Genomic DNA, 18,328 nt, shown 5'->3' on the forward strand with positions numbered 1-18,328 from the left:
TTGTTCAGAGGGTGACTTGGTTTCTTGAACCTGACCTGTGACCTAGTGAATAATGAATGTACTGGGTAACTAAACATATGCACTGTATCATCTATAGCTTTTCATAGCTTGGCAGGATATTATATGAAATAATAAATCTCTTAAATTGTTTGTATTTTTTTCAACATTGTTATAGGCCTTTTTCAGGCACTGAAACTCTGAATAGTAATTAGCATTTACCTGCATACTTCACTTTGTTTCTGAGAGGACCTGGTTCCTTAATCAAGTTTGTATCATTGAGATTATTTGTACTATGCTAGATTAATGACCCACAATACAATAGTTTCTGTCCATTTTAAGCTTGACAGGCAGTTCTTTGAGGCCAAATATTTCCATTTTTGGTTGGCTTTGCATTGTAATCTTTGGCTTCCTTGGAATCTGTCAGAATGTATCTTGTTGTATCAGGACATGTTTACTGCCTATTCTTGCCTTTCCATTAAAAAAAAATGTTGGTGTTAGTTCTTCTGGTAGATGATGTGTATTCTTACTGTAGTTCTCAGTTGATCAGGCTTCCAAGGAGGTAAGCCCGAAATCAATTTGTTTTGAAGCTCAAAAACTTATTTTGAGTAAAGCATTATACCAATTTAAAGGTAAAATCTTTGGCGGTAAATATTGTTCCCTTTGGCATTCTTGGCTGACTTGAGCCATTTCTTGTCTCCTGTTTCTGAGGATTCTGGATTTTATAGGGTTCCCCCCCGCCCTAAATAAACACTGCTCTGTCCGACACAAGAATATTTAGATTGCCAGTATTCCCAGAAGGAATCTACTTTTACTCCAAAGGAATTTTGTATTTTCAAAGTTCTGACTTGCATTGTCATAATCATAATCATAATCAACTTTATTGTCATTGTTAGTGCACAAGTGCAGTACAACGAAATGTAGGCTTGCGGTTCCCGAGAGTGTACATTTAGATTAAGACATTTAAACATTCAACATACATTTGGCTTGTAATACATTAACATAACCATAATAAAGTGTATTGGCAGATGTGCAGGCTTTAGAGTTTATTTGTGGAGTTCAGTAGGATGGCAGCCCTGGGAAAGAAGCTGTTCCTAAATCTGGTCGTACGGGTGCGAATGCATCTGTAGCGTCTCCCAGATGGCAGGAGGGCGAACAGACTGTGGCTGGGGTGGGTAGGGTCTTTGATGATGGTCCGTGACCTCCGTAAACAGCGTTTCTGGTATATGTGCTCTATGGTCGGTAGCCGGGTGCCGGTAATGCGTTGGGCAGTTTTGACTACCCGCTGCAGGGCTTTCCGGTCATAGTAGCTACAGCTGCCATACCATACTGTGATACGGTTCGTCAGGATGCTCTCTATTGTGCAGCGGTAAAAGTTAGGATCAGGGGTGACAGGTTACATCCCTTCAGCCTCCTTAGGAAATATAGGCGCTGCTGGGCCTTCTTCACCAGAGAGGAGGTATTGAGGGACCAGGAGAGGTCTTCCGTGATGTGGACTCCGAGGAACTTAAAGCTGTCCACCCTTTCCACCACAGCCCCATTGATGTGGATGGGGGTGTGACTTCCGCCTTTAGACTTCCTGAAGTCCACAATGATTTCTTTGGTTTTCTTGATGTTAAGGGCCAGGTTGTTATCAGCGCACCACTTCACGAGATGCTGGACCTCCTCCCTGTAGGCTGACTCATCGTTGTTGGTGATCTGGCCTACTACCGTGGTATATCCGCAAACTTGATGATGGTGTTGGAACCATGAACAGCCACACAGTCGTGGGTGAAGAGGGAGTAGAGGAGGGGGCTCAGCACACATCCTTGTGGGGCCCCCGTGTTCAGGGTCAGCGGGGGGGAGGTGTGGTTACCTAATTTGACAGACTGGGGTCTGTTTGTTAGGAAGTCCAGGGTCCAGTTGCAGAAGGAAGTGTTCAGGCCAAGAGTGTGGAGTTTGGTGGCCAGCTTGTTGGGGACGATAGTGTTGAATGCTGAGCTGTAGTCTATGAACAGCATTCTGATGTAGGTCTCTTTACCATCTAAGTGATTCAGTGCAGATTGTAGAGCAGTTGTGATTGCATCCTCCATTGATCTGTTTGCACAATAGGCAAACTGGTGTTGGCCAAGAGAGGCGGGAACACTGGCTTTGATGTGAGGCAGGACCAGTCTCTCTCAACACTTCATTATGATGGGTGTGAGTGCGACAGGTCGATAGTCGTTCAGGCACGTCACAGCCGTTTGTTTTGGCACAGGAATAATGGTAGTGGTCTTGAAGCATGTAGGGACTACTGCCTGGGCCAATGACAGATTGAAGATGGCGGTGAAGACATCAGCCAGCTGATCAGCACATTCCTTGAGTACCCATCCAGGGATGCTATCCGGTCCAGCAGCCTTTCGTGTGTTCACTCCGCGTAGAACACCCCTTACGTCGGAGGTCGACAGAGTGAGCACCTGGTCTTCCGGGGGTGGCAAGGCTTTGGTAGCCGGCTCCCTGTTGTCCCTGTCGAAGCGAGCGTTGAAGTTGTTAAGCTCCTCCGGAAGGGAGGCATCGCTAACCGGGGGGGCTGGTGTTTTTGCTCTTGTAGTCAGTGATGGACTGGATGCCTTGCCACATGCGCCAGGGGTCCGAGTTGTTGTGGAAATGATCCTCTATCCGCAGTGTCTGTTTCCTTTTGGCAGTCCTGATACCCTTTTTTAGGTTGGTCCTAGCTGCACTGTAAGCCGCCGCGTCGCCAGATTTAAATGCTGCGTCGCGTGCTTTCAACAGCGAGCGAACCTCTCCGTTCATCCAGGGTTTCTGGTTGGGGTATGTCCTGATATTTTTATGGGTCGTGACGACCTCGACGCAACTGTTAATGTAGAATGGCACTGTGGATGCGTATTCCTCGATGTCATTATGGGCAAACATGCCCCAATCAGTGCGTTCGAAGCAATCCTGAAGCTCCGAGACGGCCCCCTCTGGCCATACTTTCACTGATCTCACTGATGTTCTCACTCTTTTGATGAGCGGTTTGTATGCCGGGGCTAGAAACAGGGAGAGGTGGTCAGACTTCCCAAGGTGGGGGCAGGGAATGGCCTTATAAGCGTCTACAATGTTCGTGTAGACTTGATCCAGTGTGTTCTCCCCTCTTGTGGGGCAGGAAACATTCTGGTGGAATTTCGGTAGTACAGTTTTTAGGTTTATGTGATTGAAGTCCCCCGCGACGATAAAAGCTCCGTCTGGGTGCGCAGTTTGTTGTTCGCTGATGGCCCTGTAGAGGTCCTTCAGTGCTAGTTTGGCATTAGCGTGTGGTGGGATGTAGACCGCAGTGATGATAACAGCCGTGAATTCCCAAGGCAGGTAGAAGGGTCTGCACCTTACCATGAGGAATTCCAAATCAGCCGAGCAGGATCTATCGATTATGTCCGTGTTAGTGCACCAGGCATTGTTAGTGTAAATGCACAAACCGCCTCCCTTGCTCTTACCGGAGTCTGCAGTTCTGTCGGCGCGGAAGACCGTGCATCCTTCTAGTTGGATGGTGGTGTCAGGGATGCCGTTGTTCAACCAGGTCTCTGTGAAGATCATGGCGCAGCATTCCTTTGTTCTTTTCTGTGAGGAGAGATCAAGCTTGATCTCATCCATTTTATTTTCTAGTGACCTGATGTTGGCCAGGAAAATACTTGGGAGGGACTGTTTGTGTGGGGCCCTCTTCAGCCTATTTTGGATTCCGGCCCTCTTACCCCGCTTCTGCTTGCGTTCCCTGCGCGGTCTGCGCCGACTTCCGGCTGGGGTACTTGCATCGTGTTATATTTTGAATAACATTACTATAACCTGAACAAGTCTATTAAAATTCATGGCTTATAGCATTGGGATTTGCAGTGGCAAAGATTTTTAAGTATTTGTAGAAGAAACTATTTTTTAAAAAAAACACAAAAAAAAAAATTAAATGCGCTGTTTTTTTTTCCAGCCAATCAAAAATCCTCCAGCAGGAAAGAAGTATGTACGATGCCCTTGCAATTGTCTCCTTATTTGCAAGGACACATCACGACGCATAGGATGTCCAAGGCCTAACTGGTTGGTATGAAGTTGCTGCATTCTCGTTTTTAGGAATTCAGTGCTTTTCTGAAATCAGGAACTTGCTGAAATCTTCAAGTTATTGTCCATTTGTTCGTAAAGGGGACATTTGTGAAAAATCATTTTAGTAAACACTGTTAACAAAAAGTTAACTCAGTGAGATAAATGTGTCTCAATGAATCAGGACTGCTTTTTTTTGACATTGTGACAAAATGAGAGTTTAACCAGAAAAAAAATTGCTTTTTTTTTTTAAAGTGATTCCTTTTGACATAATGAAAAAGAATAACCAAGTTAAAAGTTCATCAATGGTAATAAAATGTCCTGGGATTATCTGACAAAACCTATGTAGGGTAAATTTTACAAAATTCTACAGGCAGAATTTAGCAATATGAAATTTTTGGGAACACAATGAGGTCACGCTACAGGCATGCACAAGCCTCAGTTAAAGAAATCCATTGATCTGCTGAACTTGATGGTTTTACGCAAGGCTCTGCCCATGGTGGATACCTCCCCCATATAAAATGATCACATTTTGAGTCCTGTCACTTAACCTCCGCAAATATACTTCTTAAAAGATCATCATGGTTTGTGTTGCTGGTAAAAGTATTTTTTTTGTTGACAATTATATTTTGCTCCATGCATTATTTGGTTTTGTAATATAATCTGCTGCTTTTGTAATTTCTTTTTCACTCATTATTCTTGGTTGTTAACATTTAAGGAGCACCATATGAAATGCTTAGGCTGGGAATTCTTTTGAGGTTTCTGAGAGTCTTGCATGATTTAGATGTGGTAAGACAGGTTCATGAGAGGATGACAAATTAGGTCCAATAACACCTGCGGGGATAGATGTTAACTTTAACTGCTGTATGGACAACTGGCAGTAGCGTACCGGCCACCTGTAATGCACCCTGCCGGACTTTCCTTTCCATTGACTTATATATATATAACGGGCAGGCGATCTGCTATCATCAATTGTCTACCCAGCGGTGAAAGTTAAAATCTACCCCGAGGTGTTTTGTTTGCACCAATCATTACCCTGTGAACCTGTTTTTATAGACCCTCCATAGATAACTAAACATGTCAAAGAAGACCTGCCTCTGCTGCACAAGACATGGCTATCACATTGTTGTACCATCTGCTGCACTGTCTGGAGCAGAGATTGTTTTTCCCATAGAAGTGAAAGTTGAAGCCGTGCAAGCCACCACAAGGGGACATCTGCCACATCAGGCAATCTGTAGTGGATACATATGACGAGCAAGTGACAAATGCTTTGTTTACAAGGGGCAACATCTTCATCACTTTCCGTGTTAAAAGGAGGCATCAGGTAGATAGAACACAAAGCTATCACCTTGCGTGCAAGGCATCGAAGGTGGCCCGAATCTCAGCATCAGGGATCCGCATATCACTGCTCCATTCCCACTCGGACCTCACCGTCCTCGGCCTCTTGCATTGTTCCATGGAAGCTCAGCGTAAGCTTGAGGAACAGCACCTCATCTTTCGATTAGGCACTTTACAGCCCTCTGGACTCAACATCGAGTTCAACAATTTCAGATCATAACCTCGGCCCCTATCACATCTTTTTAATTTTTTATCCACACTTTTGTTTGGCCTTTTTTCTTCCCTCCCACATGGCAGCTGTCCTTCATTCTGCCAGTGCAATTCACACTTCATCTAGAGCCATCCTTAGTTCCATTACCACCACCTCTTGCCTTGAATGTCTCTCAATCTCTCCTGCTTTCTATCCTATCACTGACCTTCCCTTTTGTTCTTTCATCCCCTCCCCCTTTTCCCAGCCCCTAACTTGCTTTAAAATCTATTCCTTTTCCTGCTTTTTTCCAGTTCTGATGAAAGGTTCTCAACCTGAAACATTGACTCTGTTTCTCTCTCCACGGATGCTGCCTTGGCCTGCTGAGTTTTTCCAGCATTTTCTGTTATTATGAAGAGAAAGGGTTTGCACTGAATTCATGCTCAAGTGTATCTGACCACAGAACCATCACTTTGTATATCAGTAGCCATTATCCAGGAAACATACATTATGCCTTAATAAAATGGCAGTCCACAGGCCCCATATTACTGGCAGGAAAAAGAACACTGGCAGGAAGACTTTAGGAGACCAGGGCTCCAAGGCTTTTGGCTCCGATGACAAACTCCACTATAGCAGAAGAGTGCCTTGGGCTGGAAACCTGTGCATCTGTTTGTTTTTTTTTGACCATCAGCTCCACCTGTAAGTAAACTGTGTTATCCAGGAATGTAAATGCTGTTCCAGCCTGCTGTGAAAGCTGGTTGGTTCCAACTATATAAACAGAAGGCTCTGAACGGTTAACCGGTGAATTTCCTTGAGTTCTTTCCTGATTGACCACTGTAACTTTGGCCAAAGATCAAAGTTATGCATCTATCTGGGGTTTCTACCAAAGTTGTGATGATCGGGAGAACACCTGAGAAAATTTCCAGTATCGGTGTTGGAATATGCAAGTGTCATCAGATGATAGTAATGGTATTTGCTGCTAACCAGGACCTTGGAAATTGTCATTGTTTCAATAACTTGTACTTATATAGTGCCTTATCATAATAAAAATGACCCAAAGTGCTTCACAGAAGAACCCATTGCCAGACACCGAGCTATTTGAAGGTCTGCTGTTCGAGGTATTTCAGCCAGCCAAGCAATCTTGAATTCCTGTGAAACTTGAACTTAATTAAGCAGTTTGTCGTGGCAGGGGAATGTTCTATAGTGTTTTTTGGAGAAAGGGGCTGATTAACTGCTCCATGCCTAGGCAGTGAAATATATTGTGCAGCTTTTGGTCTGTCAGTAGTTCCTCCTGTTCTATCCATACAGAAGTGAACATGTAAAAGCTCTATGGGGTGGACTCAACTTCATGTATGTTGTATGTTCACAATATTAGAAGGTAATTATAGGTAAGGAGGGCCATTCATCCCATCTTAATTCATCCATCCCCTGGCTGCTCTCTTGCCATAGTCTTGCATTTTTCTCTTCAGATATTTAAGCCTCAATCATTCCCTATGGCAAAGCATTCAGTGCTCCAACTCTGCATAAAAATATTTCTCTTAAACTGTCTCCTCACTCTCAATTACTATTTTAAATTGATGACCTCTCATCACTGACTCCTCAAGCAAAATGAAATTGTCTTTCCCCATTCAGTCTATCAGAACCCTCTGGCTGAGGGTTCTCCCCAAGTGAGAGCATTGAATTCAGAAGAAAGATGGCAAGGGGAGCGGAGATGGAGATTGAAATCACCAGGGTGAGGAGTTGCTCAGTGCAGAAGCTGAGGGAGGAAACTAGGGAGGATACTGTATCTGCTATAAGGTAATACATTAATGGCAGAAAGCTTCCCATGTATACTGAATAGTATCTCGAGACTTCGAATATTCAACCTGAATACGTATATTTAGATTGGAATTCTACTGCATATGTCTAAGGTTTATAAGATATTGCTTCGTCTTGCTCTGTATTGTTATATAGAACAGTCCAGAATCATTATTAGTTACACCCTGAGTTAGTTAACTTTAGACCACAGTACAACCCGAATGAACTAAGCTACTTCCTCTTGCCAGAGTGATCAAAGATTGTTAGACACAGATGTTGTAACTATTTAAATGTAATACAGCTATGTCAAAACAGTTAATATTCTTGCAAGATAAAGCATTGATGTTGCAATTAATTTTCAGTTATCGCTTTGGTTACAACAAGCAATATTTCATTTAACATTTAATTAGTAGCAGGTATTAAATTACCATTACGATAGAGGCTATTAAATCAACAAATAATTTAAATCATTGTTAGCACAATGTAATTGTTGCATTGCCACATCTCGGCTGCAGTTTGGTTATATCCAAGGTATAGCAAGTGATTTGAATATGAGGTTATCATAAGGATTAATACTGTGGGTCTACAGTTGCTCAATTTCAATGTTACTTACATTAGAAAAAAACTGGTCCTTTGGGCCAACTAGCATTCTGGCGCCGGCTGTTCCATTTCTTCTGAATGCTCCATTTCCCCTTGGGAGCATCTGTGATGAGTCTCCTCCTATCCTGCTATCTTTGGGTTGTCATCTTGTCCCAACTCAGCCAGTGCTTTCTTCAATGCAGTCTGAACCTTGCATTGTGCTCCGAGGCATTAAATACAATAGTGATACACACTACAAGCTTTACTTCTATCAGTTTAATACAGAATCTCTGTTAACCGTATAACTTCCATGCTTAAACTCTTCATGCTTGCCTTTCTAGCTTGAATTTGACTCTGCCCAATTGAGTTTGGGCTGTTTTAGCTAACTCTGGCCCAGCTGTTTTTATCAACTGGCCTGAATATTGAGAGGACGGGTGAACTATTTTGTCTGACTGCCTTGCTGACTTTCGCTGCCAATTCTGCTACTGATTGATTTAGGGAGAAAGAGATGGCTCTTTTTAAGTCTTGCAATGTCACTGGTGTACAATGCCTATGAGAGGCAGCCACTGGAGGAGGCATTTCCAACCTGAAACACTTCATGTCCTCTGACCTCGCAGCGCCTCCATTCTTAGCTTCTGTCCTCCTTTTCTGCAGATCGACCACAGGAATGGGGAGCACAAGAGGAGGAAGATGGTGCGGGGGAGGAAGAGATACACAAATATCTCCTTGTGAACTGATGAGGAAGATGAGTAGAATGATGAATTTGGACTCGATCCTATCCATGTGTTCCTGCAGAGACCTCGTGCTCTGTGTTCCTCAACCTCCTTGAACTCACTTCCTGCATCAGTGAGTTCCCATGGGGTAGGATCTTGACCAGGGGACCCTTGTGTGGCCTATTCCTCCTCATCCTGCTCATTGTCCTCATCATAGTCTATTACGAAGAAATTTCTCCCCACCCTACTTCTCATCACCATTATCTTCCACCAGATCATATTCCACTCCCTTCCATTGCTGTGTTTGATCTGCAGGAAGGGGGGCATCAGTGAAGATGTGTGAGCATAACCTACATGGCTTAAGGACATCGAGAAGGGTGATAAACTTCTGGTTGTTTACTACTTTATAGTAATGCCATGGTAAAGGTATAGGTTTTTAAAAGGTGCACATGAAGTTCCTATCCCCCAGTGCAGTGGGATATCATTGGCATGCATTTGAGTAATCCCAGTGGACTTTTAAATGAGCTGACGTGCATACATACTACTTGAATACTGCTTGATGCACGTGGAGAGAAGATAATATAGAGGTTCCAATGAGCAAACCGACTAATTTATACATAAGAAATGGGCCATTTGGCCCCTCAAGCCTGCTCTGCCATTCAATAAAATCATGGCTGATCTTCTACCTCAACTCCACTTTCCTGTTCTATCCCCATATTGCTTGATTCCCTTATCCAAAAATCTATCGACCTCTGTCTTGAATATACTCAACAACAGAGCCTCCACAGCCCTCTAGGGTAGAGAATTCCAAAGATTCATCACCATCTGAAGAAATTTCTCCTCATCTCAGCCCTAAATGGCAGACCCCTTATTCTGAGACTGTGACCCCGTGTTCTAGACTCCCTAGCCAGGGAAAACATCCTCCCTGCATCTACCCTGTCGAGCCCTGTAAGAATTTTGCATGTTTCAATGAGATCACCTCTCATTCTTCTAAACTCTACAGAATATAGGCCTAGTCTACTCAATCTCTCCTCATAGGACAACCCCCTGCCATCCCAGGAATCAGTCTAGTGAACCTTGGTTGCACTCCCTCTATGGCAAGTATATCCTTCCTTAGGTAAGGAGACTAAAACTGTACACAATACTCCAAGTGTGGTCTCACCACGGCCCTATATAATTGCAGTAAGACGTCTTTACTCTTACACACAAATCCTCTTGTAATAAAGGCCAACATACCATTTGCTTTCCTAATTGCTTGCTGAACCTGCATGTTAACTTTCAGTGATTTGTGTAAAGGACATCCAGGTCCCTCTGAACACCAATATTTCCCAATTGCTCACCATTTAAAAAAAAAAAAAAAAAAAAAATACTCTGCTTTTCTATTTTTCCTACCAAAGTGGATAACTTATTTTCCATTATATTCCATTTGTCATGTTCTTGCCCACTCACTTAGCCTGTCTATATCCCCTTGAAGCCTCTTTGCATCCTCCTCACAACTTACATTCCCACCCAGCTTTGTATCGTCAGCAAACTTGGATATATTACATTTGGTCCCCTCATCCAAATCATTGAGATAGATTGTGAATAGCTGAGGCCCAAGCACTGATCCTTGCGGTACCCCACTAGTTACAGCCTGCCAACCCGAAAATGACCCGTTTATTCCCACTCTCTGTTTTCTGTGCGTTAACCAATCCTCAATCCATGCACCCACTCCCATGAGCCCTAATTTTGTTTAAAAACCTCTTGTGTGGCACCTTATCAAATGCATTCTGAAAATCCAAATACACCACATCTACTGGTTCCCCCTTATCCTGCTAATTACAACCTCAAAAATGATTGTCAAACATGATTTCCCTTTCATAAATCCGTGTTGACTCTGCCCAATCCTATTATTATTTTCTAAGTGCCCTGTTACCACGTCCTTAATAGTAGATTCTAGCATTTTCCCTGCTACTGATGTCAAGCTAACTGGGCTGTAGTGCCCCATTTTCTCTCCCTCCTTGCGTAAATAGTGGGGTTACATTTGCTGCCTTCCAATCCGCGGAAACTGTTCTAGATCTATGGAATTTTGGCAAATGACAACCAATGCATCCATTATCTCTATAGCCACCTCTTTCAAAATCCTAGGATGTAGGCCATCAGGTCCAGGGGATTTATCTGCTTTCAATCCCATTAATTTTTCCAGTACTATTTTTTTTTTTTTTACTAATACTAATTTCTTTCAGTTCCTCATTCTCGCTAGACCCTTGGTTCTCCACTATTTACGGGAAGATTTTTGCGTCGTCTTCCGTGAAGACAGACACAAAGGGCTGGATTTTGCCACGCCTGAGGAGGCGGGAATGGAGGCACGTGGGGTGTTAAAATTGCAAAAAGTGGTGGGCGGGCCCGACCCCGCCTCTAAGCAATTTTCCCAAATGCGTGGTTTCTGATCCCGTCTCCGTCCCGCCTCCAAGAGGCAGGATAGGCCCTTAAGGCCCTTAACAGCCACTAAATTGCCTCTATAATCCCATTTTGAGAGGCCTTTCCGATTTTAAAACTTTTCCCACGTGATTCACATCTCCTCTGAAACACGACGGTGAAACCTGGTGGGCGCGCAATTGGATTGCTGACTTTCGGTTGCAGTTCCACCATTAAATAGGAGATTTGATCGGTCATCATTTGCAGGTGGCAGGACTTTGTTGTCTCAGGCCTGGGGGAACTTTTAGCAGGCATAACGATTGCTGTGGAAATTTGGAGCCTGACCCCCATCTCCAGTGTGACCTCCTGGGAAACCCCTCTCGCCACCTTGACTGAGCGCTTCCTCAACTGAGGCATCTACCAGAAGCATGGGAACCATTTATTTCCTTTCCTCCTGGACATCAGATGAGGACGAAGACCAGCCGCGGCACAGCAGCGGCAACAACAGGAGCGCCAAGCTGCTGCTCACCTACCTGAAGCTGCACAGGCCAGAAGGCACCAGCCCATGGAAGCCCGTCGGCGCAGGAGATACCCCCCAAACAGGGTCTACAGACAGAGGATCAACTACCTCAACATGAGTGAGCAGCAGTGCCAAAGGCGGCTCCGACTTTCGCGAGAGGTAGTAGGTGACATTTTTGCAATGGTGCAGCAAGACCTGCTGCCCAGAGGAGCAGGTGGACACCCCTTACCAGTGGCCATCAAAGTCACCACCGCACTCAACTTTTTTGCTTCAGGCTCATTCCAGGGATCAGCAGCAGACATCAGCGGCATCTCCCAGGTGGCCGCACACACTTGCATCACGCAGGTAACCGATGCCCTCTTTGCCATCACGCACAATCACATCCATTTCTCCAAGGATCAAGCAAGTGTCATGGCGCGTGTGGTTGGATTAGCTAATCTGGTAGGCTTTCCAAGTGTGCAGGGCGTCGTTGACTGCACACATGTGGCCCTTAAGGCACCCCATCGTAATCCAGGTATTTTTGTCAAACGCAAGGGCTTCTACTCCCTCAACGTGTAGCTGGTGTGTGACCACAAGAAGGAGATTTTGCATGTTTGTGCCAAGTACCCTGGCAGTTGTCATGACTCCTTCATCCTGCGGCAGTCTAGTGTGCCTCCGCTCTTCAGTCTGCCAGACCAACTTAACAGATGGCTACTTGAAGACAAGGGCTATCCCCTGAAGACGTGGCTAATGACGCCGTTGAGGAGACCATCCAACAAAGCTGAGGAGAGCTACAACTACAGCCACATTTCCACCAGATCCATAATCGAGCAAACCATCGGCATGCTGAAGATGCGCTTCAGATGCCTGGATACTCAGCAGCCAGGGTCTCCAGAATCGTCGTGGTTTGCTGTGCACTTCACAACATGGCACAGCGTCGTGGCTTGCAGATTCCTGAGGACCAAGTAGCTCGTCACATATCCTCCTCAGATGAGGCGGAGGAGAGCGAAAATGAACATCTTGCAGAGGCCCATCAACCAGCGGCAGCAGTACGCGAGGACATTGCTGCCCGGGATGCAAGGAATGCACTCATCATGGCCAGATTTGCTTAGCCTAGCCAATCAAGCACTTTTGCCTTGCAGCTTCTTACCAGAACATCGACAATGGCCAAGAACCAGCGGATTCCTAGCACTCTGACCACCATACTGACAATTGCAAGTAATCCTAAGCCCTCAATGTAGAAGTCCCATTTGCGAAATGACACACGCCACAACTGCAACAGTTGCCATCAGAATTTTTATTTACAATAACAAACTGATGGCATTTTAAAAATAAACACATTTCACCCAAGTTATACCCTTGTGACTATTTGTGCAGTATCTTTCTCTTACGCGTGCTCCTACGTGGTGCTCCCCCTGTGGCTTCAGCAGATGTGGAGGACCCTTGCTCACTTTCTTGCTGCTCCTGTCTCGACACCTTTGGCAGGCGTCCTCTGGGGTTGCGAACCTGTGAGGGCTCGGCAACAGTCTGCTGCTCATGCGGCTGTGCAGGGGTTGAGATGCCGATCTCAGTTGGGTGGGGCTCTGACCGAGGACTTGGCAGTGGCATAGAAGTGTGAGCACTTGGAGAGGAGCCCCACTTCCTTGTTCTCTGCCACTAACATCCCTCTCATGGGTCAGGTCCACCTCAGCGCTTGCAGGTGGATTGAGAGCACCTTGCTGCACACCAGGGGGGGCCATGGGGACCCGTATCTGCACTGGCAGTCCTACTCCGAAGGACTTCCATGAAGTTCTGGTTTCTCTGTTCAATAGCTGAACATCGCTCCTCCAGAGATGTCAGTCTATTCTGAACACTCACCATGTTTTCTACACTCTGGTGACTTAGCTCCTCCATGGCCGTAGCCATCCTCTCATCTACTGTAGCCATCCTTTCCACGGAGGTTGCCATCCTTTCTGTGGTGCTGCGTTCATGCGCCAATGACTCCACAAAGGCTCTGCTCATGTTCGCGATGGACTCCTCCATTCGCTCCACACTCGCAGCGACCCTGGAGACAAAACCTGCCAGAGAGTCCTGCACCTGTTCCTGGAGTTCCAGCACCGCTGTTCTTCTGGATGGACCAGAGGCAGAGGGTCGACATGCAGCTGAGCCGAGCTGGGAGAGTCCTGCGCCCTCTGACTAGGACTCTCCACTGCTGTCCCTGTCTCCACAATTTGCTGATGCTCACTTGTGAGCTGTGATACACCAGGTGACAACACTACTCTATGTCGTGATGGTCCCACCGAGGTGTGAGTGTCTGCACTGGTGCTGGGTTCACTGAATTCTGTTGACGCTGCGCCCTCGGAGGTTGCAGCTTCCTCTGAGGAGTCTGGAGGCTCAGGCTGTTCCTCCTGGATAGTGGGGACGAGTGCTTGCGATGGTCCTGTGAGGGAGTAAAGGAAAGAGTCAGATGTGAGGCCAAGGTTACATGCACATTGCATATTGCAGATGATCATATGTCCATCTGTTAGAGCTTCAGAATCATTATCAGCGACTCATGCAATGTCAATGAGAGAGATGAAAACTATTGTCACCAGCTTTCTCTGATGCACCCGTCTGACCGTCCCCCACTTGCGCATCGTCCTCGAGTCCCACAATCTCCAGGACTGCCTCCTCCCAAGGGGTGAGGTGGGCTACTGAGGGTGGCCCTCCTCCTGTCCTCGCTCTTTCCCTCTTATTGTGAGCTCTCTTTTCCTGCAATGAGGGAGACCAGTGGAGTTTGAGTGAGAATGAAGGCGTGAGTGTAGATGCTTGGAAGGAGACAAAGATGGAGTGAGTTGGCAAGGCCAAGGGCCCTCCCTGTGTTTTGTAAGTTGTTTTCATAGCATCACAATGATGGGGAGTGTGAGGGCTGCATAGTCGAATAGTTAGGTGACTGTGACCATAGAGAGAGAGGGAATGGTTAAGGGTGCAGGGATGGCAGTGTCAAGTGGGATGTGGAGGAAGAGGTTGCTAAAGCTGAGTGCTGGTGAGGAAAGGCAATGGGGATCAGATTGAGGGTGATGGCAAAGTCATACTCACTTTTTCAGTGCGCAGAAGGTCATGAAACCTCTTCCTGCACTGAAGCCAGGTTCTGTGGATCATCGACAATGAGTTGACCTCCTGGGCCTCCTGGATCCACACAGCCTTCGTCTGCTGGGGAGGCTTCTTCCTCCCTGAAGAAGGGAAGAGCACCGCCTTACTGACTCTTGCTCACTCCACCAAAGCTTGCAGGGCGACGTCATCAAATCTGGGAGCAGACTTAGGGCTCCCGCTGCTCATTCTGCCTCCAGGTCCCTCTCGCTGCAAAGGCCAAAAGGTTGGCAGTCTGCAGAAGAAGCAAGGCTTCTTGCAGACCTTAAATGCAGCAGCAATGATGACGTCATCAGAGGCGAGTTTCAGACTGAAAAAACGAATTGGGCCATGGGTTCCCACACGCTGGAACTCAATTGCCCAATTATGTGAAAATCGCATCAATCTCCCACATCGATTTGGAATCGGTGGATAACACGAAAAGTGGATGACACGACCCCAGCCCGCCCCAATGACAAAATCCAGCCCAAAGTATTTGTTTAATTTCTCTGCCATTTCCTTATTCCCCATTATAATTTCTCCTGTCTCAGCCTGTAAGGGACCCACATTTACTTTTGCTAGTCTTTTCCTTTTTACATACGTATAGAAGCTTTTACAGTCTGTTTTTATGTCTCTCGCTAGTCTTGTTATAAGCAATTGTCAGTTATGTCTTGAGTGAGTTAAATGGCACCTCCAATTGTCCAGATCAATATGAATGCAGGTATATATTTAGTTCTACGCTAGTATTCCCGGATCAGCTGTGCTGTGCCAACATATTGCAGTTGGTACTGCAGCTGATTCTATTCCTGATCCTAATACAAAATTGTGATTTTAAGTAAAAGTCTGAATCTTAAGCCAAAAAAGTGTTTAATAATAAAAACAATTTTAGCAGCCATTTTGATTTATTATTGAACTACATTGCTTTATTTGTGATTTTATCCAAAGTAACCATCGTCCCATAAATTGGGGTTTGATACAAGTGGAACTAACTTGTTTACTATAATACCTGTAACACGTGATGAATATTTTCAGAGCTGTTTATATTAAAGATCAGTGCAAAATATCTAATCTAATGTAGCACTTGTTTCCCACAGTAGACGCATAATTAATTTGGGTCCAGTGATGCTGATCCCAGAAGAACAACCTGCTCAGCCTGCCCTGCCAGTGCAACCTGAAGGTACACGTGTGGTGTGTGGACATTGTGGGAATACCTTTCTGGTATGTATGCAGCTATTAAGTGAAGAGATAACAATGAATGAGGAAGATTTGCCAACTCGAGAATTAAATAGGAAAGACTTGACCATGAATTAAATGATTTTTATGCAGAAACTCTCCCCAGCACATTTACTTGCTTTGATTAGCTCATGTTCACTGCACATTAACAAGCATTTTTGATCTTTTTTGGCATTATGCACCCAGAGTAGAGTGCTGTTTGTGGGCACAAGTGCTTTAACTTGCAAGTGGTTTCCACGATTGGGAATTTCTATCCATTCAGCTTAACAAACATTGGACCTGTAATTTCCTTAACACACCCTACAAAATCTGCTCTCTTGCTGAGTGTTCGATTATTGAATTAACCCTTTTGGCATGTGGATCAAATTTCCTTTTCTGCCACTAAGAGGGTTTTTATGTTGAAGTGATGAAGATAAGTTGAACTTATTTTCAGTACAGTAAAGAAAATTGCAGGTGGAGGGAGGGTTATGATTGGGGTGTTGATGATGCAGAAGTTGTTTAACTTCAACTTTGAGCATGAGAGCTGAGGACTCAGTTTTAAAATTAACTAGCGTTGAGTGAGATTGGCAATTAGAAGATTTTTCCCCCTGTAGAATGGTGATTGAAGACTTCAGTGAAAAGATGGGTCTTGGGAAGGTTTTAAAGGAAGAGAGGTAGCAAGGTGGAGGGGTTTAGGGAGAAAGTTCCAGACAGCAGGGCTAAGGTAGCTGACAGCTCTACCAGTAATGGGGTGAAAGAAGCAAGAATGAACAGGAGGTTAGAGTCGAAAGACTGAAGGGTGTGTGGGAAGGTAAGTCTGGAGGAAGATGCAGTGATAGCATGGAGCAAGGCCATGGGAATATTTGAAGACAAGGATGAGCTTTTTATATTTAATGCACTGGTGGACGAGCCAATGTAGGTTCATGAGCAGAGCTTAGGGCAGCTGACTTTTGGACAAGTTGGAGTTTATGGAATATGGGCAGAGGAAGATCAGCATGGAGTGCATTGGAATAATAGTCTGGAGGAGACAAAAGCATGTAGAAGGGTTTCAGCAGCAGAGGGGCTGAGGTAGGGGTGGAGGCAGCCAGTGTAGAAATAAGTGGGTTTGGTGATGGAGAAGATGTTGGTTTGAAGTTCAGGTCAGGGATGAAGAGTGCCTAAGTTTTGCATGGTCTTGTTCAGCCTGAGGGAGAGGTACAGAAAAGGGAATGAAATTGATGTCAAAGGAGCAGACTTTAATGCTGAACAGGCATTATGACAGCGTGGTGGTGGCTGAGGTTGTGCGAAGTGATGGAAAGTAGAGCTGGATATCATTGGCACAAATTTGGAAACTGACCCAATATCTGCATATGAAATTCCTGATGGGCAGCATATAGATGACGAAAAGGAGGGGGTGCCAATGTTAGATCCTTGTTTCTATCTTCTTAACTAGTCCAAAAAGATCCTCAGTTCCAGGTAATGTCTGTGTAAAACTTCATACAGTTGTGATTGCCTTTTCGAACTCATCCATTTGAAGAGATAGCTGGTTCTGTGCCTTGGGAAAGAGCGGATTAAAAAAAAAAAAGTCCAGTTTCGTCAACGTTCTAAATGTCTCTTTGGCGGGAGTTTTGTATAAGAGATGGAAAAACATCCGTCAGCCAGTCACCTCTGTTAACCCTAGCCTTTTCGCCGACTGCCTTAAATTTGAAATCATACCGCTTTTTAAGGCGATCCAGCCATCCATTTGAAGTTTTCAATGCCTAAAGAACAGGCAAATTTTTCAGCCTTTGTGCGTAACATATCGCCCAGCACTGAAATGTTACACACTCTGGTGTTTTAAACCAGCGATAGACTCCTTCATCAAGATCTTCATGAGTCATAGCACCGATTTATTTTCTCTGGACCTGTGTTTCATCTTTGATGATAGCAGACTTGACTTTTCCTCTGTTGGCCCACATAGTTGCAACAGTGCTCTTTGCTAAGTCGAGTTCCTTGAATATTGTGGCTTGCAATTTTCCTTTATGGCCCAAATCATCGATGATTTGAAGTTTTATTTTCGGAGAAACAAAAGTTCTCTTACTCACTATCATCACACACATGCTTGTTTCCTCATTGCGTTGCCTCCCCACACACCTTGCCTCATTTCAGTGTGTATGCAGGTCATCTTATCGGGCAACCAATGTATACGTCATATCCTCCAATTCTGGCCTCTTGCTGATCCCCGATTTTAAATGTTCCACCATTGGTGGCTGTGCCTTCAGCTGCCTAGGCCCTAAGCTCTGGAATTCCTTCCCTAAACCTCTCCACCTCTCGTTCCTCCTTTAAGACGCTCCTTAAAACCTACCTCTTTGATCAAGCTTTTGGTCATTTGCCCTAATATCTCCTTATTTGGCTAGGAGTCAAACTTTGTTTGATAATGCTCCTGTGAAGCGCCTTGGGATGTTTTACTATATTAAAGGTGCTATATAAATACAAGTAGTTGTTGTGGTGCGTGATACGCACTAC

At 45.1% G+C, this 18,328-nt stretch overlaps 1 protein-coding gene across 1 annotated transcript in view; it reads left to right on the forward strand.

Moving 5' to 3' along the window:
- The window catches only part of pip4p2 (phosphatidylinositol-4,5-bisphosphate 4-phosphatase 2), a 99,208-nt gene that overhangs the window by 28,449 nt on the left and 52,431 nt on the right, over window positions 1–18,328 (forward strand). The window contains exons 3-4 of the mRNA XM_085992690.1: window positions 3,929–4,035; window positions 15,727–15,850. Of these exons, the coding sequence (XP_085848816.1) occupies window positions 3,929–4,035; window positions 15,727–15,850 (231 nt within the window). The remainder of the gene's footprint in view (window positions 1–3,928; window positions 4,036–15,726; window positions 15,851–18,328) is intronic.

Source organism: Somniosus microcephalus, chromosome 7 (assembly GCF_052327205.1).
Source record: "Somniosus microcephalus isolate GS21.2 chromosome 7, FLI_Smic_1.0, whole genome shotgun sequence".
NCBI lineage: Eukaryota > Metazoa > Chordata > Chondrichthyes > Squaliformes > Somniosidae > Somniosus > Somniosus microcephalus.